This window comes from Pleurodeles waltl, chromosome 4_2 (assembly GCF_031143425.1).
Source record: "Pleurodeles waltl isolate 20211129_DDA chromosome 4_2, aPleWal1.hap1.20221129, whole genome shotgun sequence".
Lineage (NCBI taxonomy): Eukaryota > Metazoa > Chordata > Amphibia > Caudata > Salamandridae > Pleurodeles > Pleurodeles waltl.
In genome coordinates this window covers 71,504,516-71,528,199 of record NC_090443.1, presented here as the reverse complement: position 1 = coordinate 71,528,199, position 23,684 = coordinate 71,504,516, and the positions used below count along the sequence as shown (strand labels likewise).

Below are 23,684 nucleotides of genomic sequence, written 5' to 3'. Positions count from 1 at the left end.
GCTAGAACATCCACACAGTAGTGTTTTGTGAATGTGTGTGGTGCATCCCAAGTAGCTGCCTTCCACATGTCAGCTATGGGAATGTTCACAAGGAAAGCGATAGTAGCACCCTTCTTCATTGTAGAGTGAGCTCTGGGAGAAACCCACAGAGGTCTCTTGGCTTTAACATAGCAAGTCTGTATACATTTAACTATCCCTATGGCTACGCCAGATTTGGATATTGGCTGGCCTTAGTGGGTTGGAGAAAAAGCTACAAAGAGTTGTTTGGTTTTCTTAAATTCTTTAGTTCTGTCAATATCTAACAAGAGTGTTCTTTTAACATCTAGCGTGTGAAGGGCTCTCTCTGCGACGTTTTGCATAAGGGGAAACTGAGAAAACACTTTAGGAAGAAATTTAGGATTAGTGTGAAGAACTACTTTATTCCTATGAATTTGGAAGAAAGGCTCTTCGAAGGTTAGGGCCTGGAGCTCACTAACTCACTGTCTGTTTTGTGTTAGATGATCGGGGGGAAGGAAGTCTCTGCTTGGGAGTGGAGGAGGATCCGCATGCAGCGGTGGTTTTCCCTCATTTTATTAGTAGACCCCCCCCTCTCTCCCCGTAGGATTCTCTGTAGAAACCCCTGGTGTAGGTGGACTGAGGCCGTCTAGGGTGTGAGGTAGATGCCTGAGGTGGATGACTTGTATGACCCCCTTGAAGCCAGGGTGGCAAAAAAAAAAAAAACCTTTGTGTAGTGGTCTGAAGGGCACCCATGGCAGTGTCGGTGTCCTATTTCAGCTTCTCTAATGTGGTGTCTACCCGAGGACCAAACATGTGCTCTTTATCAAAAGGTCAAGTTAAGAATGCTTGCTGAACATAAAAGCATGCCGCCCTAAAAGGGTGCTCATGTTTATGCCACGAGCTGCTGTGTCTGCGGCATCAAGGGCACACCTGATTGAGTTGTTGGAGATAGTCTGACACTCCAAAGCAATCTGTTGCCCTCTTTTGTGATGCTTTTCAGGGAGGAACTGTAAAAGTTCCTCCATGTCATTCCAATGGGCCTGGACCAAAAGGGCTTGAAAGTTGGCTATCCTCCAGTGGTTTGGGGCCTGGGCTGCTACCCTTTTTCCAGCTGCATCTATTTGTTTACTCTCCTTCTCTGGGGAGGAGAGTCCCAAGTAGCCTGAATATTAGCCCATTTATGGGCCGTTGTTGCCGTAATGGAATCTGGAGGTACCTTTGCCCTACTGTAAAGCGGGTCAGAAGGGGCCGCTTTGTACTTTTTGTACACCTGTGGCATAACTATGCAGGAGCGAACAGGCTCATTAAAGATATCTTCAGCATGGAGTAGCAAGCCAGGGAGCATGGGGAGGTACAGTCTCTCTGTGAGCGGTTGCTAGAGTAACAAATAGGAAATCCTGCTCAGTACGATCTTTGTGCAGCTGCACATTGTGAAACGTAGCTGATCCGGCAACTACCTGTTGGTATCAAGTAGTGTCCTCAGGTGGTGAGGGACATGCTGGATATGGGTCAGGGTCATTGGAAGGAATGGGATCAGGGTCATAGGCATTCCAAGAGTCAGTGTCATCTGGGGTACCCCTAATCCCTATGTGTAAGATGGCAGGGAACCCTGTTGAGTGTAATTCTCTTGTATGAGTGATGTGGGGGAGTCTTGAGGGGATGGAGGTGGTGGAGGTGGGGGGGGAGAGGGCTGATTGAAGGGCTAGTAGCCTTGTCATTGATCCTTTTCTTAGCAGGAACGGGAACATCCAGGGGCTCTTCAAAGGAAAGTTTCCTTGTAGGGAGCACAGGTGAGGAAGGAGTGGGGATAATCTAACTTGTGTCCTGTTGTATCTGGAGCTTGCTCTGAGGGGAGTACATTTTCTCCAGTATGGGTCGACCGGAGATGGACTGGTAGAAGACTGGCCTGAGCCTTTAGCTTCTGTTGTTTTTGGCTCTGAAGCTCTCAGCGGAGGGCTTCGGTTTCTGGAGTGTATTCAGCACCGAAGAAAAGGCTGCCAGCTGTTGCTCGGTCCCGAAGTTCGGATCGATACCAAAACACTCTCGGTCCGAAGCTATGGAGGTCAAAGCCGACAACGCAGCTTTGGCGGCCGTTTTCGGCACTGGTCCGAAAGGCGTGGTGGCTGAAGGAGATTTACGGTGCCACCCATGGCGGAATGGCAGTGGTGGATAGGTGACCTCAAGAATGGGCTGGAAAGTCTTTTTGGAGGACTTATGTGGAACAGCAGGGGCCACAGTACTCACTCACTGGGTTAGAGGTCCCCTTGTGGCTTTCGATGTCGAATTCGAGGTCTGACTTTGAGCTGTCCTGTATGGAAAGGGCTTCCTCCCTCCTGCTCAGGTTCCTCCTGAGCATGTTTCTCTCCAAAGAGGTCTGGGGTGTCATCTGGTGTCTTCGGGCCCATCTCCAACCGGCGAGTGAGTCGATCCCGAAGGGTCTTTTTGGAGCACAACGACTTGCAGGCATCACATTCGCCATTGTGATGGTCTAGAGGGAGTCAGAGGATCCACACAAGATGTTGGTCGTTTGTGGGAACTTGGCGTGACACAAAGGACAGAATCATATTGGAGTCTGTTACATCAGAGAACCATTCCTGTCTGTGTTGGAGTCAGAAGGAAGATAGGCCCGAAGCAGGCGCCCTCGAAGGGTGGTTGGTTGGTGCCTGAACGGACAAATCGATGAGAGCACTAAGATGAGAGAAGCGCGAATGATAATACCGTCAAACTAAGGCAGAAAAGATTGGAAGAACTGAACTGAAGAGAGTTGACAGACGGAGCGGAGGTACACACATCTTAACCAGACGACGGAGAGAAAACAATCCAACAAAGAAGTTAATGCCCATGCGCAATATCACCAAGAGGAGTCACTCAATCTTGTGACTCCGAACACTTCTTCGAAGAAAAACAACTTGCAGCACTCCAGACCCAACACTAAATGGCAGGATTATGCAGAGCATATGTATCTACAGCCACACATGCCATTGAACCTAAGTGTATGCTTAGAATCTAAGCAATGCATTCGCTTCTCATCCTTTACGGGATTATGGCGTGAAACAGAAAGGTAAAAGTGAAGGGTGATGGAATGACTCGGGAGAAAGAGTAACCACAGTGGGAACATCAGCTTGACAGGGAAGGTGGTCACAAATGATGGGTGGACACACAGGCCTTGAAGCTCACGGACCCGTCTCACCTAAGTAATAGGTGAAAAAAGACAGTCTTCATCGAAAACAACCAGAACAGGCACCTATGAAGGGGCTCAAACAGAAATGCCATTGAGAAGGTTAGAACAAGAATAGGATCCCACTGGAGCAGAACAAAAGGAGTCAGGGATACATATTGGTTAACCCCTCAAAGAACCTGATCACAATAGGGAATGTGAACAGGGAAGGCTGATCTGGAAGACAGTGGAACACTGGCACCACCAAATAATAACCCTGGACAGTACAAACTGTACATTCTCTACTGAGCCAGAGAAAGTGTAAACCGGAAGACTTCTGATGACAGAGCCTGCAAGGGGCTGACCTTGCTGTCCAAGCACCACAAGACAAAGTTGTTCCATTTCCCAGAATATACGATAGGTGAAAGGAGCAGAAGCGTTCGCTTAATTTCCAAACATTGGTGGATGCTCTGAAGACTGGGGTTCAGGACCATCCAACCCCGACTAGGAGAGGAGAGCCATCTGAGTGGAAGATTATGCGTAGACACAGGGAGATGCCTGCATACCACTTCTTTGCAGCCAATCAGGGGTGATGAGAATGGCTTGGGCCTGGTCTTGGCATACTCTCCTTAGAACTCTAGGAGTTAAAAGTATGGAGAGAAACGCATACTGAAACAAAGTCCCCTAAACGGATACCTGAGGGTTTAGAACTGCTGGAACTTAGGCCCTCATTTTGACCCTGGCGGACCATGGACAGCCAGGGCTGCTGTGCTGGTCTCACCGCCGCGCGACCAGTGGTGCAGACCACCATATTACGACCGCAATGGTTTGGCAACTGCCAAACCACGCGTCCCCACCCAGCCCACCGGAATGGAGGTTTCCACCTGCACCCCGGTAGGAGTCAGATAACCACAGAGGTTATTCCGACTAGGGAAACAGTCAGCATTTTCTTGGCTGTCTCATCCCCACAAAATGCTGGCGGGAAAGGTATCCCGATGAAAGGAAATTGCGTTCCAGTCACCAGGATACGCCCCCTAACACCTCCGTACACGCATGCATGCCCTCACACACACAGGCACCCCCCACTCAACATTTACCCCCACACATGCATACATACCCATAGACATCACTTGCATACACTCACCATAAATCCATACATACATACATATACATACATATACACACACACACTTACACATTCACCCATACATTCACCACCACCCCTCATCCACATGCATACACACACGCATCACCACATTTACACAGATACTTCCCCCCACCCCCCCCATTCAGACACACAAACACACTCATTCACAAACCCCCACCCCCTCTCCTTGCGGGCGACACTTACCCCGTCTGACGAGCTGCTCCTCCGTGAGGGGACGGGACCCAGTGCTCCCACTGCCGGTACCGCCACGCCACCAGAAGACCGCCACACGGAATTACTGGTTGTAATTCTGAGGGTGGTCTTTTTCTGGAGTGGCGGTGCCTGCAGTGGAACCGCCTAAGCGCCGACTGTTGTGATGAATGCTGCCGGATATCCGACCACCGGCGGTGCAGATATCCGGTGGCAGTCATAATATGCCATAGTCATAATGAGGGCCTAAGTGTTTTCTGATGAGGAAAACAAGACCACCTGAGAGGTGTCCTGGAGGGTGGAGACATCCAGGACTATTCGTGGTACAAGATGCCACTCATGATCGGTAAGATCATGCCGATTCAGGCTGCTAGCTCTGGCATTCAGAGATGCCGCTAGGTGATTGACTGTTAACCACATCACTTGAAGGTGTGCCCAAGAACACAGTCTCAACGTATTCTGAGAATGGAGTTGAGAGCCTAATTTCCCCCCCCCCCCCCCCCCCCCCCCCCCCCCATTGCTTGTTCATGTATCACATCGCAGTCATGTTGCATGTAAAGATCTGGACAGAGCAGCTGCGAATGGAGAGGAGAAAGGCCTTGAGAGCCAGCCAAATCTCCCACAGCACCAGCAAGTTGCTGGTCTTCAGATGCTCCCAGTAAGCTCCCCTCCCGAAAGCTGGGTCATCCATCACTACTGTAGCCATAACTAGGGCAAAAAGATGCCCATCTGAGAAAGCTCTCCTATGCCTCCCACCAGGCATCTGCTGCAGCATTTTGGGAGACTATGGTGGTGTCCAACAGGTCTCAACCATGTTAAAACCATTGCTGCAGAGACACCATTGCAAAACCTTCATGTGCCAAGCTGCGTGCAAGACCAGGGGAATACAGGAAGCCAGCAGAAACTGAAGGCAATAGACTGTCAGGACTGGAACTTGCACACCTCCCTAAAAGAACGGAGCCATCATTTAAATGTCCTGAACCTTCTGAGGGGGAGGAAAGTCACAGAGAAGGGTTGTGAGCTGACCATGTCAGAAAGACTACAACCCAAGCCATCACCTTGGTGAAGACCAGAGGTGCCAAAATGAAGCCTGATGGGAATACCGTGAATTGGTAATGGGTGGAGCCACAAAACAGAGGTAATTCTCATGTGACCACAAAATTAGGACAAGGAAGTATGTATCGAGTAGATCAAGAGACACCAGCGTTCCATTTCCAATGACAATAGGGCCTGAGCTAGGATCCCGAACTTTTCCTTCTTGAGGAAACTGTTCTGGCTCCGGAGGTCAAGGGTTAGACGCAAGCCACCATCCTTCTTGGGAAAAAAGTAAGTTACTTACCTGTAACTATAGTTCTCCAGTGTTGGATTCTTTCATAGATTCACATGCTTGAATCGTTCCCCGTCGAGATGGGAGTCCCCGGTACCTTAGAAAGGACAGTGCCCCCCCAAAGACAAAATAGTTCTATCAATAAAGACTCTACATTTTAGTAATCTATCCAGGTCCTTATGCAAAAAGGAGCCTCAGCCAATCAGAGTGCCCCACCCTCTAGAACCCTCCTGAGAGAAGCTCCAGCACCTCAGACTTTCTAAGCACTAGTGCGCATGTTAAAGGTTGAACAAAAGATAGTGAAGGTGAGTTTCCCCTGGGAGGCGGGTGGGTCGCATGTGAATCTATGAAAGATTCTAATACTGGAGAACTATACTTACAGGTAAGTAACTTATTTTCTTATTCCAGTATTGGAACTTTCATAGATTCACATGCTTGAATCAGACTATAATGCAGTATTCAGAGCACACTGCATTGACTCTACATCATTCAAATTTCTGAGAGATCACGGAGGTGTCCTTAATAACATGAAAGAATTACATTCTATAAAGACAGTATCATCTATCTGTATACATATTTATATACTATGAAAGGCATATGCAAATAAACCATATAAAGATCAAACCATGCAATGTGAGTAGCAGAAAAGAAGGATGGAGGGAGGCAAAGTGAGCTCACAGTTATTGGAACAGCTGTCGCAGGACTGCCTGACCAACCGCCACATCTCCCTTACGGATGGCATCCACACAGTATTGCTTTGTAAATGTGTGAGTAGTCTTCCAGGTGGCTGCTCTGCAAATGTCCTGCAGGGGTACACCTGCAAACAGTGCCATGGACGCTGAGACAGATCTCTTAGAGTGTGCCCTTACTGAAGAATGTAAAGGCTTACCAGCTGCCTGGTGGCAAACGTTTATAGCAACTACTATCCAACTGGCTATACTCCGCTTGGAAAGGGCCTGTCCCTTCCTAGGGGCACTATACGTGATGAACAATTGAGTAGTCTTTCTAAAATGCTTGGTTCTTTCCAAGTAAAATTAGAGATTTTTTTTGATGTCCGAGTGCAGAGCTCTCTCCGCCAGAGATGTTGGGTTCGGAAAGAAAGATTTCAAAACCAACGGTTGGTTAATATGAAAGTCTGATGGCACCATTGGAACAAACTTGGGGTTCGTACGAAGTATAACTCTATCTTGTTTAAATTTAAGGAAAGGCTCTTGAATGGTCAATGCCTGGGCTAGCAAAAGAGCTATTTTCCACAATAAGTGCTTTAAATCTGCTCTGTGCATCAGTTCAAAATGGGTGTTTCATAAGCTGAGAGAGAACCGTGTTGAGTTGCCAAGACAGTGAAGAAGGCCTTACTGGGGGAAAAACTCAAAAGAGTCCTTTGAGAAACTGTTTGACCAATCTAGAAGACCACAGAGATGGTGATGTCGGCAAACGTCTGAAGCGAGATGTAGCTGCCAAGTGCACCCTGATGGATGCATTTGCAAAACCCGTACACTCCAAATGGGGGAGATAGGGCAATATTCGCTCCGGCGGTGATAGCAGCGGATCAATCTGTTCCTTCTGACACCACAAACAAAATCTCCTCCATTTTAAAGAGTACGATTTGTTGGTGCTATCTGCTCTGGCTTTTGCAAGAATATCCCGACATTCGGGGTGAATACTTAAATGGGTGAACTCATTGTGTTCAGGAGCCAGGCCGATAATTTGAGTGATCTGGGGTCCGAATGTAAAATCTGACCCTTGTTCCTTGTCCAGAGCTGTACTGAAACTTTCAGTGGAATGTGGTCCGCCTCCGAGAGCAGAAGGAGTTCCGAGAACCAATGTTGGCAGGGCCAAAACAGAGCTATCAGGATGAGCCTGCAATGATCTTGTTTGATCTTTGCAAGTACCCTTGAGATCATTGCAATGGGTGGAAAAGCGTAGGCAAATATTCCACACCATGCCATTGAAAACGCATCCCCCAATAGCCCGGATGGTGAACTCAACTTGCATAAAAACAGCATTTGGTGTTCTGCGGAGTTGTAAAAAGACACAGTTTGGGTTTCCCCCACCTCCTGAAGACCTGATCGAGCACCTCCTGGTTCAGCTCCCATTCATGACAGAAGGACGTCAGTCTGCTGCGAGTGTCTACTGTCTCGTTCTGCCTTCCTGGTAGATGTTCCGCTCGTAGACCGATCCCATGGCGAATGGCCCAGTTCCAAATAGTCCGCGATTCCCGAGATAGGAGAATAGATTTTGTTCCCCCTTGCTTGTTTAAATAATGCACTGCTGCAGTATTGTCTGTTCTTATGAGAACCGCCAAGTGTCTTATTCTCTGGAGGAAAGCCTGCAGGACCAGGGAAACAGTTCCTAACTCCAGGAAATTGATGTGATATTTTCGGAAGGAGTTTCTCCACTTTCCACTGATTTGAAGATCTTGAAGATACGCTCCCCACCCCTCTAGGGAGGCATCTGTGGTGATGACTAGCCGAGTGTGAGGAGGTAGGAAAGTAAGACCTACTGCCATGTTTAACTGATCTTTCCACCAGTGGAGCTCTTGAACCATCCGAGGAGTTACTGTGATTAAATCGTTGAATGAGCCCTCTGTATCCACTGAAGGTCTAGTTCCTCACGCAGAGGGCGCATTCTCAGTTGACAAAAGGGGGCCAACTGTATGCAAGAAGACATCCCCAGAAGCGATTTGAGGGTGCGCACAGAAAGATACTTTTTTCTTTGTACTCTGTTATGCAAATGAGTCTCACTTGCCTCTCCATTGAAGGAAAAGCCCGGTCTCTGATGGTGTCGATTTATGCCCCTAAAAAGGTCAACACTCTTGTTGGCAATATGTTCGACTTGTTCCGATTCAGAGTGAGGCCCAGCTCGAATAATGCTATGCAAGCCCTTGTTGAGTCGTGAACTGCCTGAAACGACCGTGCTTTGATTAGCCAATCGTCTAAGTACGGAAAAATGTGCAGCTTTTTCTTTCTCAGGGAAGCCGCTACCGGAGCTAAGCACTTAGTAAAGATTCTGGGGGTGGACTTCAGGCCAAATGGAAGAACCCTGAATTAGAAATGGCTGCCAGCTACTGTGAAACAAAGATATTTACTGGTGGCAGGTAAAATCGGGATATGAAAGTAAGCGTCCTGTAGATCTAGGGACGTCATATAATCACCATGATTCATGCAGAGAAGAATGTCTTACAATGTGACCATGCGAAAGGTTTGACATTTTAAGTATTTGTTTAGGTCCCTGAGATCGAGAAGGGAACGCCAAGAGTCCCAGTTTTTGCGCACCAGAAAGAAACGGGAGTAAAAACCTCTGCCTTTTAATTAAGAAGGAACCCTCTCTATCGCTCCCTTCCTCAGCATGGTCACTACCTCCAGCTGGAGTTGGTTTAGATGCTTCTGAAAGAAGGTATGAGGAGGACGAGAAGGTGGGCATTGAATTGACTCTAAAGTATGGCCAAATCGAACAATCTTTAAAACCCACTGGTCCGATGTTATTTGTTCCCACTTCCTACAGAAGTGTGATATCCTTCCCCCTATCTTCTGGATTTGTGGTACGGTCGTAGCCGGAGCCTGGAACATGTCACTGACCTCTGACCGCCTCTTTGCTCTGACACGGTCTACCCCTAGGAGGGGGTCTAGAATAGGACGCCTGTGGTGGTTGCCTTTGGGAGTATTGAGGTCAGAACTGCTGTGTAGTATAGGAGGGGTAACAAAACCTATGGTAATCCCCTTGATATGTTGAAACTCGTCGACCTATGGAGGCACAAAAGGGCATCTTCTTAAATTGAACGGTTCCTAAGGACGTTGTAGTGTCTGTATCTGTTTTGATGGCTTGTAGGGCCTCATCAACATGCTTGCCAAAAAGAGCCTCCCCCATCAAATGGGAGGTCCTATAGCTTATTCTGAACTTCTGGATGAAGGGAAGTCGCCCTAAGCCAGCCCTGACGCCGCAGCACTACCCCACCAGCTAGCTGCCAAAAAGCTGTGGTTGCTATATCCATGGCGCAGTCTATCACCTCAGCCCAGGTGCGCCTCCCTCCAAGAGGATTTTCTTCACCCCCACCTTAGAGTCTTCTGAAAGATGGTCTAGATACGATGCAATATCGGCCCACAGCTGTCTGTCATAACTTCCCAGGATTGCCAATGAATTTGCTGCTCTTACTAGCAGACCCGATATGGAAGAGCAACGCTTCCCGATGTTGTCCAGCCTTCTCCCTTCCTTGTCTGGACGAGCTGAAATTGGCGATTTATTTTATTTTATTTTTTTTAACGCCTCTGCGCTGCCTGGGTTTTGACAGTCAGGCTTCGGGTGACTAACTAGACACGCTGGGGCGTCTTCTGGGGCCTTATATTTTTTGTCTAATCTAGGCAAAACTGCCGTCACCGTAGCTGGATTTCTCATCACCTTGAAACCTTCTTCCTAGATGTAGCCTACTATGGGTATGGAGTGGGCATTTTTCTGATAAGGCGCTTTGAAGTCACAAAAAAACAACAACAATCCATCTGCTTAGATGGCATGGGCAACGCAAATCTCTGCTGCTCTCTCAAGCAGATTATGGAAACCTCCAATATCTCCTGGGGGGGGACTCCACCGGAGTAGGCGATGAAGATGAGGGTGTCGGCAATATATAGTTGTCCCAATTCGAGTTCGCATCCTGCAACTCTTCTTCTCTCTCTTCATCTGAAGAGTCAGTAACCTGCATGAAAGACCGCTGCAGGGTACTTCGGGCCGATCTAGGATATAACCTAGGCTGTGGCACTGGAGTGGAGGGCATCGAGGGATGAGGCGCCGTTTGAATGTCAGATTGTGGCGCTGATGGAAACCTCTGTTTGTAATCTGATAACATAAGCTGTAAATCAGAAATAAGGGAACTCTGGACACAGACCATATCTTCTGGTATGTATGGCTGCTGTTGTTGAGCAGAATAATACTGCTGATAATACTCCTCTTCATCCTCTTGACACTTAGCATGGAGTTAGGAAGGGATACGGGCTGCCCCACATGGCCCATCATCAGAATCTTACTCCAAAAGCTGAGTTGGGATTAACGGTGTAACCTTACTTGGGGATGTAGCTCTTGGAGTTATATTTCCTCCCCCAGAAAAAGACTGCGTTTTTCTCCTCGTTGGTGGTGCCGTCGACGAGGTCATGACCAATAGTCCTACTGCACCAGCCCCCATCGGTGTCGTCGACAATAGCGTAGACGTAGGAATCCTCATCGATGGTGTCGACGGAGCCGTCGTCGGAATCATCATCGACTACAACATTTTGATCTTTAATGTAGACGGCCTAGATTTCGTCAATGTGGATGTCGTCAACAAGCAAGAACAAGAAGCCACCATCGAGAGACTGGTTACTGTCGTCGCCGTCAATGCAGCCGCCATGTAAGTTGTTGACGACTGTGTCTACGACGACTTCGTCGACGGTGGAGTCATAGTCGACGGTCTGTCTTCCTGAGCTGAAGAAGGCTTTCTGAACACTGTCAGAACCTTTGGAGAAGGTGTAGAAGGCTCTGAGGAAGGTTTTGGCACCTCCTTTGATGTTGAAGGCCGATGCTTGGATTCAGAGGAGAATCTTCTCTCCTGAGGTGAGGATGAGAGACTGCGGCCTTCACCAGACCCCTGTGAGGTCTTTTTGAAAATCTATGAGGGTTGTTTTGAACCCTTTTCAGAATGAGGTGATCTTTGCCTCTTTTGTGATCTCTTACAAGACCATGAAGACTCCTCACTGTCAGAGTCTGAGACAGTGTTCTTTCTTGATTTAAACTTCTGGAGCCATATTAGCAAACTGCCCTCTCTATCCTTTAAAGTGTTTGAGGAAAAGGTACGACATACCTTATAGTCAGTAGCAGAATGTTCAGGATAGAGGCAATATATACAATCTGTATGAGGATCTTCTGAATGGAGCCTTTTCTTACCACAAGTGCTGGAGGCTCTAAAGTGACTTTTTCTCTTTCAGACATTATGCTGGTATAACAGGCTCCAGAAAGTATGAGTGTAACTCAGAAACACTCAATAAGCAAGTAGAATGTCAGATGTATTGACAATCTTCTACAAGAATAAACTGAGCAGAGCTCAGAGGAGACTCCCTAGCACGACGTGCTGTCGAAAATCTGAGGTGCTGGGGCACTCTGAATGGCTGAGGCTCAAGTTTTGGTCCTTTTTGCATAAGGACTTGGATAGATTACTAAAATGTAGAGTCATTATTGATATAGCTATTATGTCTTTGGGGACATTGTCTTTTCCAAGGTACCGGGGACTCATCTCAACGACGGGGAATGATTCAAGCATGTGAATCTATGTAAGTTCCAATACTGGAGTAAGTATCCCTGTCCAATTTCCTGTTCTGGCGCTAAATCCACTGCTCTCTTGAGGAGCAACGCAGATTCCTCACGCTAAAGAACAAAGTTGAGCCTCTGATAAGAAGTTTAGGAAGGGAGGAGGAACCTGTAGAAAGGATACAGCATACCTCTTTCCTACTTTATGTAGGACCCACTGGTCCAAAGTGACTGCTTCTGGTCCCTTAGAAAGAACAGTTTGCCTTCTACTGGCTCCTGGTGCTCTAGTAGGAGCAAACTAAAGCAGCTTTCCTGATGGTGCTTAAGAGGAAGATAATGAGGAGGAGATGTTGACAGGATGTTAGGATCCTTGGCCCTTTCCCTTCCTTCTGCCCCTGTACTGTCTGACAAGGAGATTCTGGGGATGCTGTTGGTGACTGGACATGAACCTAGCAGACTGTTGCTGGTGAAAGCTAAAGCTCCTGAAAAAGGCTCAATAATCGCAAAACTGGGGAGTAACAATAACAGTCTCTGATTCAGAGGATGAAGTCCTTGTGTGAGTTGGAGGCCACCTGGGTGGATTACCTTTGGAGGAACCCCTATGTTTCTTCTGTATACTCGAAGTGTGAGGATGGAGATCTTGAGCATCTTTGAGAGTGGCCTCTGCATGTCTTGTTGTAAGCCCACACCATAAAAAAGTTTAACTTTCTTCTATTGGATTGCCTTAGGATGCCTACTAAGGCAGGACACTTAGGATTTTGAGTCATGGTTGGAATACTGGCAAACTGAGTGAGGGTTGGTAATGGACATCTGTCCCTTGCGGTTCCTAGAGGTCTTAAAGCCCAAAGCTTTGGGAAGATATCCTAGCACTTCTGTAAAGAATGTTTTGAGGTAACGTTTAAGACTCAAAACTGTGAGAGAATTTGGTCGCTAAGCTGGGGAAGGCACTATAAGTCTTTGGTGACATAACCAGGCGTAGCATCTGGTGCAGACAGAGCCAGCATACCCCTTCTGACATCAAAGCACATTAAGTTTCAGAGTTTTCAGATCAAGTCTGATACCTGGGAGTATTCAACAGATGAACAATCTGCAGGTAGAAGTATCCATCAGAACAGTTCTTGAAAAGGCAATAAATTATAAGTAAAATGTAATTTCAGTTGCTGGGGAAAACACATTCACTGGTAGTGTACATTTTACAATTTTGTAGTAAAAATATTTGTCCAGCTGTCTCTCTCTTCAGGCAGGGATGCAAGAGAAAAGGGTGCGATAGTGGGATAGGCTCCCCTAAATGGGCCATCCAGAACTTTGCACAGCAGCTTAACAGGAAATCATATGGAGCTCCGTTTTCACACTTACCTTGTAGAAACTGACCGCAGGGTCACTAAAAATGCGGTTGAAGAGGAGGAAGACTGACAGCTGGAAGAGCAGGCCCTCCATTTTAAGGTCGCAACTTATGCGATGTAACATCTTCACTATACAATGGTTGGTGTGGGTACTGTTATCCTGGTAGTGCTTCAGAAGCAGAAGATAAGCTTTGATTGTAGCTGGGTTGGCAAACCTGCATAGAAAATACAAGCAAACACTAAAAACAAGAGCTGTGCAATTGAAGAAAGAAAACAATGAATGCCTATGGCCCAATTGCAACACCACTAGCCAGTAAAACATCCCAATTTTGTGGCACACACATGTATTTACAGACGCATGTTTCTCACTCCGCAGATGGCTAATTTAAGTACTGAAAATAGTTATTAGAAGTAGAAATAAGGCAGACCAAATCTGCTCTACATTTTTTAAGCAAAAAAATACATTTAACTTGGTTCAATGCTATGGTTTTCACCCAATTACAAAGCCAGGACATTGAACTCACATTTACACAGAACAACCCCACCCCGAATGCACAAAAGAAAATATTGCCCTTATTGGCTTCTTAACCCTTACATTCTCACATTCAGCAGTAGCTGGAAAAAACACATTTGGAGGATTCTGAGAAATGAAAGAACAACATTTTCCTACACATCCCATAGTAGCCAACTACAAATAAATTAGACAAGATTAATCTACTGTACATGTTTGATCCATCAGAATGTGCTGTCCATCTCCAAAAATCTTTCAGCATATGTTTATGGCTTGTAACAGATGGCAAATACAAAAGGCCTTAATAAACGCAGTGTCACCCACTCCAGTCATCTTCCATTATAACATAGTTGAGGTTGTTTTAACACAACTACTCTTCTGATAATGTTAACATATAACGCCCTGGGAGCAGCTGTATATACAGCAAGCAATGGCATATTTAGACAAACAAAATTACTGGTCAACTGATGAGGGATGCCCCATTAATTATTTTCAGTTACAATGCCTTGAACGAACCCTTCTCTCGTGTCTGAAGACAAAACTGTAAGGATTAAAGTCATCTTTGCCAACAAGCACTACCAAATAAACAAGATTTAGCTGTGGTGCAGACCACAGTATTCAGGTCCATGCACTCCCCACCTGCAGGTCCATGCTGATCTTAAGTAAACATTTCTCAAAGGGTGATTAACATCCAATCCCAAAGGCCCATATGACACTTTTTGTCTCATACCTCAAAGCCTTGATCCAATCCATTCTCCTGTAATTCACAGCTATAGATCCCAAGACTATTAAGTGACACTAGGGGTTGGCAGACAATCCTGATGCTACAGACTAACCTTACAGGCTCAACCCCAAGCTCTGTAAACAATCCCATCCCGTTACATGCCAAGGTCTTCAGCTCTCAGGTCCCAACTAAGTCAACTTGCAAGATGCATTTCCAGCCTTAACACCCATCTGCCATCAGTGGGGTGTCTGAGCCTGTAACCCAAAGGTTTAACAAGCATTAGCAATGCCAATAAGTCACACTTATTGGGTCAATCATTTTGCCAGTGCTTTTTGATGATGGTGTACAGCATCACTAAAAAAGGGGGTGAAAAAAAGCAGATGCTTGGTAGCACTGGTACAAAAATAAAAGTATCATGACGTGACAAACTATACAGCTATTGATGCCTGCATCGTTCAGTAGACCCATGCATGCATGATGGCTCCTATGTGAACATGGGTTATGAAACCAGTGCGTGCCTACTCAATTATTGCCCAACATTTCAGGTTTTTTTTTTTTCTTTCACTTACTGATCCAAGATGGGGGCTAACACTTGATGCGGTAAGCAAAAAAATAATTCTTCTGAATTGCACTAAAGAGCATTTCAGGAAGTGAACCTGCCTGGCAGTAAATGGGAGCAAGTCGGTGCTCCAAGAAAAGTACAACAAATACAGGAGGGAGGGAGGGAGAGAGAGAGACAGGGAGACAGGGAGAGAGGGAGAGAGGGAGAGGGAGAGAGGGAGAGGGAGAGAGGGAGGGAGAGAGAGAGTTGGGGGGGATAAAAAATAAAACTGCAGGGAGAAAAGATAAAGGAGGAGAAAAACAGAACAGGAGGAGAAAACAACAAAGAGCATGGAGGTATTTGGCAGTAGAGTGAAGTACATGAGGGGGAGAGTTACAAACCACATGCACTCTCAGAATACTTAACGAAAAAGAAAAAAAATAGTGTCCTACTCCCTGAAAGTGAGCAGTAGAAATATACAAGTTAGACAATCAAAATTATGGTAAAGAGGCTATAGGTCAGTGGGAAGACCAAGTAGAGGAGGAAGGAAAGTCACTGAATAAGAAGCAAGCAAATGAGAGACAAAGCCAATCAATGGAAGCAGGGGACAGGATCAAAGCCCACTATAAGGTTTTGATAGCTCTCACACTAGGCTTTGTGTTGGTAGGCCAGACCTAAAAACTTTACATAGCTCAATGCACATTTTTGTTTTAAGTATGTAGGAAAGAGACATGGGGGGAGTCAAGCCAGTCTAGTAGAGGAAGGGAAGAGGAGGAACGTAAACTATTGCAGGGGCTATGGAATAGAGAGAATGCTCACACTAGTGTAGGAGGGACTAGGAATAAGAGTGAGGAAACCAATATAGGGGGGTACAGAAAAGAGGGAGAGAGGTGGTTGTGGCAGAACAAAGCGCCAGTGAAGGTAGACTGGAATGAAAGCTATGAAGCTTATTTAGGGGTAAAAGGGAGGAGAGATAAATCAGTATGGGGGATAGAGCAAAGAAAGAGGGGGTAAAGGATGAAACCAAGTGAACCAGAGAGTGTGGGACAGGAAGCAATTGTGGGCGATAGCAAAAAGATAGAGAGTGGACGAGAGAAGGAAGGAGGACAGAAGACATGCCAGTATAAGTTTGCACACTTACTGGCTAGGGCCAGTATAGAGACAGGGTTAAGAGATAGGATGCTGTTTAAGAGGAAATATAAAGGCCAGAAGAAGAGAGCAGGGATGCTGGAATAAAGGAACAGGAAAAGAAAGATGGATCTTTATAGAGAGGGGTGGAGCCAGTGTGAGGAGGGGGTAGAGACAAGGGGAAAAAAATAAGAGGTGGGAAAAGAGTACTGGAACAAGGGAATGAAAGGGGGTTCCAGTGCAGAGCTCAATAAGAAGAAAGTGACAGTGAATGAACTGAATGTAGCACCCCTAGGGACCTGAGTGTAGAGAGACATGTGAGATGCAAGCAACGGGTAAAGGAATATCCACCAAACAAGAGAATTTCTCTGCAGAAGAGCAACTGCACCCAGAACACTGATGCATTTTGGGAGATTGCTCATCAACATTGGCTCTGGTGTTTCAGTTTACTATGCCTGCCCCGCGTGTTATTGGGTAACAGCTTAGTATGAGGTCAGTTTAGTCTGACACTAAAGCATGTGCTTTGAGAAATCTGCCTCCACTGCACAAAAGAAATGAACTGCTAAGGACATATGGAGATGGGTTTAAGGAGACCTCAATTGTTATCTCGACTAAGCTCCCAAGTACTATAAAATGTACCATCCCCAACAGCTCACTTCAGTAACATGTGCCAACATCCCTTTTGCCAGATTTGAAGCGCTTGCGGTACACAGACGGGTGTAGGCTGGACATAAGCACCAAGCACTATTTAAAAACCATAATTGGACACTTCAGCTTGGAAGCACCTGGAGTGATTCAGTTTGGTGAGTTGCGCTACACACGGCTCATCACTCACATCAAATCCCAAGTTGACAATAGAAAGCACACCTTTCCAGCCACATAAGTATTGCATCAATAGCTCAGTGTGTTGAATGTTGGCTGTGCACACCTGAGTGTGTAATCTGAAGGCTGCAGGCTTCAAACACTGACTGAGCTTTTTTTCTTGTGGATTTGATAAAATGAGAACCAATAACAAAAACGATTATTAGCTAACATGAGGCAACACAATTTGTGGTGGGCACAGGAGGATGGAGACAGGCATGTGAGAATGGAGATAAACATCGTTCTTACAGTAGTTCTGCATTATTGTTTTGGTACAGTTCATTTTTATTAAAAAGAAGCCTGTTCAAAAGAAACCATACAGCAAAAACAGAATGATAACAAATTAACAGGACACACAATGCCAAGGTCAAATGAAGACAGAGAAAAGTGGTGTGTAAGAAGAACCATCCTCAAAAAAAGGGGTGTTCTATCTGACTCCGCAACAATTGTAAGATAACTAAGTAATAGATCAAATTTTCGAAGAGTCAGTATCATTACACCCAACATGCTTCATGGTTAGAGTTTGAAATGTACGAGTCAAGTTTAGTCAACATAAATCTTTACAGAGAGTGAAGGTTGAAATGTGATACCTGCGTTTCTACTAAATGTAAGCCATCCTTTGCAGGTACTAAATGAGATTAGAAACAGCAAGCAAGTAGGTGAAATCCTGAGATGGCTGAATATTTGATGTTAATTAGATTAAATCACAAACCTTCGGCTAAAAAGGTTTGAGTGTGAGGCAATAAAACTTATGTGGTAACAAGCTTGTCTGTATTGAAATTCCAAACAATTTGGGTCATCTCGAAGTATGTAATCTGGAGGGTGTCCAAAAAGTCCTGTTAATGCACATGAATTTTGTTTGAGATAGCGCTATGGTGATTTTGTATCTGACTGGAGGAGCCATATTTTCTCCCAGTTGAGCTGTTGTTCAGTAGGTACACAATCGTCCTGACACTATTTGCAAATATTTTTCTCAGATTCGTTTTTTTTTTGCTTTCAACAGCCTTTAGACACTACATAACCAACTCTGTTAAACGTCTGTTTTATTGAAAGAACCTTGTAGGATGCTGGCTCTGTATATACTATATCAAAATGAGCTAAATAGGATAATACTAATACTCTCTTTTGCGGTAGTGTGGTCAAGCAGTTAGGCTTATCAGGGGTAGTGCAAAGCATTTGTTGCACACACATGCAATAAATGAAGCACACACTCAATGATCAACTACAGGCCAATGGTATTCATATAGCAAAAATATATTTTGTTACCTTATTTCTAGAACCACAAGATTCAGTTTGCAAGTAAGTACATTGGCAAGTAAGTATCAAACATATGCATCAACACCACTTTGTTTCAATTTGGCAAGTTAAACACTTTTTCAAGAAAATAGTAAATATCGGTTTTAAAAGTTGACAGTGCAATTTTCAGAGACAGTTCTAGGGGGAAATAAAAGTTAGTACGGTTCTGAGGTAAGTACAAGACTTACAGTTCCAGTCTCTGGGCTGTTAGGATGTCCACAGGTGGGGATTCAAGTTAACGCCAAACACCCACCACCAGCAACACGGGCCGGAAGGGTGCAAAAGTCAAAGATGAGGCAAGATTTCAAATGGATTCCTATGGATACAGGGGGCACTCGGAATCAGGCCTGCTTGAAGGTAAGTACAGCATCTTCAGAGGACAGACCTTTAGGGCGGGGGGAGAGAAGTGGGAGGTTTCCACAGGTCAGCATCAAACACAGACCCTCAGCGGCACAGGGCCAGCAGTGTGCAAACTTTACATTGGGCTTCCAAAGCTTTGCATTAGAGCGACCCAGGGGGGGGGGGGGGGGGGGGGGGGGGGGGGTGTGTGTGTGTGTGTGTGTGTGTGTGTGTGTGTGTGTGTGTGTGTGTGTGTGTGTGTGTGTGTGTGTGTGTGTGTGTGTGTGTGTGTGTGTGTGTTTGTCACCAGTAGGCTGCATGCTGGGTCCATGGCGTCGGTTCAGAGAAACCACAGGCTGTACAGTGAGGAGGGCTGCCTGCTGCACGTTGCTGCACCGGATGTCGGGTTCCTCAAGGCTGGTAGGGCTGAGGGTGCACAGTATCTTTTACAGTTGGGTGCCTTCATACAGATCCTTCACAGGCAGGGGAGTCCTCTGGATTGAGTTTGCAGGCATCGTTGTGGAGGACAGGAGGGGTCAAACCCGGGGTGGCCACTGGGTTAGAATCACCTGGGGACCAGTTCTAGTCTGTTGGGCCAACTGGAAACGGGCCGTGGCCGTCTGGTGCAGAGTGGGCAGGACTCGCGGTATGGAGTCCCTTGTTGGAGTTTCTTATTGGACAGGGCCGCTGTCCACAGAGATCTTGGTCCTCTGGTGTGCAGGCAGTCCTCTTGAGGCTTTTAAGAGGTCGCTGGTCCTGCAGGATGAGTCGCCTTTTTGTAGCAGGGGCTTCAGAAACTGGACACAGGCCAGTAGGGCTAGGGCCAAAGCAGTTGGAGTATTTAGTCATGTCTGCTGGGGTTAGCTTAGCAGTCCTTTCTTCTTCTTGACGTGGCCAGGAATCGGACGAGCTAGATTCAGGGGAGCCCTTAAATCCTGGATTTAGGGGCATTACTGGGGTCAGAGGGCAGTAGCCAATGGCTACTATCCCAGAGGATGACAGCACCCTTCCGGTGTAGATTTCCTTTGGGAAGCTAACCCTACTGGTCCCTGTCCTCCAACCCAAGATGGAGGATTCTGCCAGGAGGGGGTCACTTCCGATCTGGACACCTTAGGGCTGGTCCCAGCTGAAGTGCTCACTCTTCCTTGTTTTTCCTAAGTTTCCAGCAGGACTTGCTGAGAAAAGTGGGGCTTTGTCAAGGGTGGGGTGGATGTGGCAGAGAGACATCTCCACTAGCTGGAGTGACCTGGGGCACTGTAACAAAAGGCCTGAGCCTTTGAGGCTCAGCACAAGATGTTACAGTTCCTGCAGAGAGGGGGGGGGGGGGGCGTGAAGCACCTCCACCTAGTGCAGGCTTTGTTTCTGGCCACAGAGAGCACAAAGACTCTCACCCCATGTGGTCAGAAACTTGTCTGGAAGTAGCAGGCTGGCACAAACCGGTCAGTCATGCTCTATAAGTTTGGCCAAAATACAGGGGCCATCTCTAAGGTTCCCTCTGGGTGCATTTTTAATACATCCAACTCTGGCATCAGTGTGGGTTTATTGTGCTTAGAAGTTTGATACCAAACTTCATAGACTTCAGTGAAGTCATAATGGAGCTCTGACGTTCGTAATGACTAACTCCCAGCCCATGTACTTTATATGGCCACACTGCACTTACATTGTCTAAGAATAGACCGATTCTGTAGGGGGATATTGCTCCTGCTCGCTATGCCCTCACCTGTGGTATAGTGGCTGTAAGGCCTGCTAGAAGGGTGACTTACCTATGCCACAGGCAGTGGTTTGTGGGCATGGCACCCTGAGAGGGGTGCCATGTTGACTCTTACTCCCCACCAACACACACAAGCTGCAATGGCAGTGTGCATGTGCTTGGTGAGGCGTCCCCGGCGACCGGGCCCTTGGTACCATGGGTATCTTTTACAAGGAACTTAACTGTGTGACAGGGGTGTGAAAATTGTGGGAGCAATGGTACAGTTTTTGGGAAAGAACACTGGTCCTGGGGCCTGGTCAGCAGGGCCCTAGCACACTCTCAGTGAAGTCAGCATCAATATCAGGCAAAAAGTGTGTGTGTGTTGGGTGGAGGGGGGAGATAACCATGACAAAAGGGGCACTTTCCCACACTTCATCTTCACCTTTGGTGTGTTTATTTAAACAGGACTTTAGTTTGAGAAAATTGTAGAAGTCTATAATCTTTAAATGCAATTGATCCTCAATGTTAGAAAAGAAAGGGGATTTTTGCTGGTCCCAAGATGTTTAACTGGTACTATTGCTTTGGATGACTATTCTATCCAATCTAAAGTGATGCCATCTAGTTTAAACTGTTTATTACATCACAAGACCAAGTTAGAGTGATTTTGTTTAATATTCATAAAAGCATCCATTTGTGAGAGGGCTTTTTTCATGTTCTGCATAATTTATTTAGAATGTGGTGTGGAAATTTTGTCCCTAGTTAAAAAAAAAGATCAGAGCTAAGACTTTTAGTGACTGACTATGCCATCTGGTGTCTTGATTGAACAAAAAGGCTGTATGGTAGTTCAAAAAGTATGCTGAGTCAATTCCTCCTAGTTCTTTGGATAGTCTTAATATCTTTAATGCCAATTTGCCAGAGGCATTTTTTCTAACACTGAGTGTAATTTATTAAGGAAGACTTCCAAGAAGCTTAGAGGGATCAAACTCAAAGTAAGACACTATGGCCTTATTATGACCTTGACGGAGGGTTTCCTCCATCACAAATGTAACGGATATTCTGTCTGCCTTATCACAATCTCCATAGAATATAATGGGATCATAATACGGCAGACAGTATATATCAGTCACATTTGTGATGGAGGAAACCCTCCGTCAAGGTCATAATAAGGCCCTATTTGTGTTTCCATCATTTTCAACTTTTGGATCATTCCCCACCAAGATAACAACTTTAGTGATCGGTTTTCTAAAAGGTTTGCAAATGTTTTTTGAGCAGGTGTTTTATTGCATCTAATACTTTCAAAGATAAGTATTTTATTTGTCTGGGTTTTACCTATTACTTCTTTGTTTCCCAAGCAATTTAGAGATGTGACTTCGGATTTGTCCAGCGTGAGGGAGCAGCCAGACACTAAGGGAGTATGATTCAATTGTTTCCATTAAGGTCTGTACGGATAGAGAGGTATCTGCTGTAACAACTAAGATATTGTTCAAGAAGACTGCTAGTTTAACCGTCACTTCAATAAATTTAATGCCAGAGACCTAATACTACGTAGGAGAGGTTCTAAAGCAAGTAAGAATAGCGCTGCTGAAATGGGGCATCCCTGTATAGTTCCTTTAAAAAGTCTCATATTTAGAACCGAGGGCTAGAGCTAATAGCAGGTAGCAATATTTCAGTGTACAGGGACATCACTATTTTATTGAATGTGGGACAAAATTAAGATTTTTGGAGCACAGCACTGAGGTAAGACCATAAAACTGCCAAAAGCATTTGACATCAAGATTGAAAGCTACAATAGGGGAGAAATCGTTATGGGGTTTGTGCATTACATGGCATTACATGCATAATACTCTTATATTGTCACTAGAATACCAATTTTTCAGGAAACCAAATTGGGATGGGTTTATATGTAGGATCGTTTGATCTAGCCTATTAGCAAAGATAGTTAGGCTAACAATTGCCCTATAAAGCAATGAGAACGTTTGTGTAATAGCAACATGTAGTCCAGCAAAGGCACAAGGTGTAAATGGATATGAAAAAAGTATTACATTCTATGGTCAGCGTAATCGATGCACAAGAGCGAAGAATAGGAAGAAGAAACCCTCGAAAAATCAACAATCTTCCCTCCGTTCCCCAGAATTCGAATACAGTAGTAGTAGAGACAGAGAAGACAGCGACTCCATCTTCGGTCGGAAATACGTATTTGATCAGTATATCTGTGGACTATTTGTAATAACATTCAAAATGTTACAGCAATATCATTATTAAACATTTTGAGATTAATTATCTTGGTTCAAGCATACGGTTTAACATCTATTCCGTATGACATGTAGCTACTCGTACTCACATATATTAGTAAAAAAAACTTGCAAGCATGACAGAAGATATGGGATAGAAGGAATATGGTACAACCTCCTATAAACTATCAATAGAAAACATTTTCGAAGTACTGGTGATATTCCTAAAAGGCAAAAGATTTAGCAGTAAATATTGACAGTGTTGCAGTTAAATTGTTAAATTTGTTGAGCGCAGCGCTTAATAAGTAGAGTGTTAATGTAGTTAGAGTTAATATAGTTATAGCAGGCTAGGTTAACTACCTACTTATGAAAGCCTAAACAAAACTTATCAGTAAATTGTGGTGCCAGATGCAGTTATGTTACATTAACCTACTTAAAAAGCATCAAAACAAAGCTGTGGTACCAATAAATTGACAATAAAGAACTCAATTCCACCTCAAGCAATTATAGAAAGATTTGTTAATAAAGTTAGTGTAATTATGGTTGAAAGGCTTCCTTATAATATCAAACAGGGTAGTTCTATGTAACGTTTTAAAGTAATAACTAAAGTCTTGTGTAATAAAAGAATGTTTAGGGTTTAAATCTTCTTGCTGCTGTTCTTATTGGCTGGTTTATCCATTTCCATGTTCAGGCTTTCTCATAAAGTAGTAATTTAATAAAGTCTTAGTAATTGACAAAAATATGGTGTTTCCCCATCAGAGACTACTCTAAATTTTGCAGGTCCAGCAAAAGAGAATTGCCAGTTCATAGCCCTCAATCTTGGGTGGATACCGAGGAAGACCTTTCTTGTGCAGACGGGCATTTCAGAATAATCTTGAGACACAAGAGGATTATTCTTCAGCATAAAGTCCAAAA

General features: G+C 45.2%; 1 protein-coding gene across 9 annotated transcripts in view; it reads right to left on the bottom strand.

Moving 5' to 3' along the window:
• TIMELESS (timeless circadian regulator) overlaps nucleotides 1-23,684 on the bottom strand; it is a 361,230-nt gene that overhangs the window by 160,722 nt on the left and 176,824 nt on the right. For all 9 annotated transcript variants that reach the window (XM_069230703.1, XM_069230700.1, XM_069230699.1 and 6 more), the window contains exon 17: nucleotides 13,462-13,663. In XM_069230703.1, coding sequence (XP_069086804.1) covers nucleotides 13,462-13,663 — 202 coding nt within the window. The remainder of the gene's footprint in view (nucleotides 1-13,461; nucleotides 13,664-23,684) is intronic.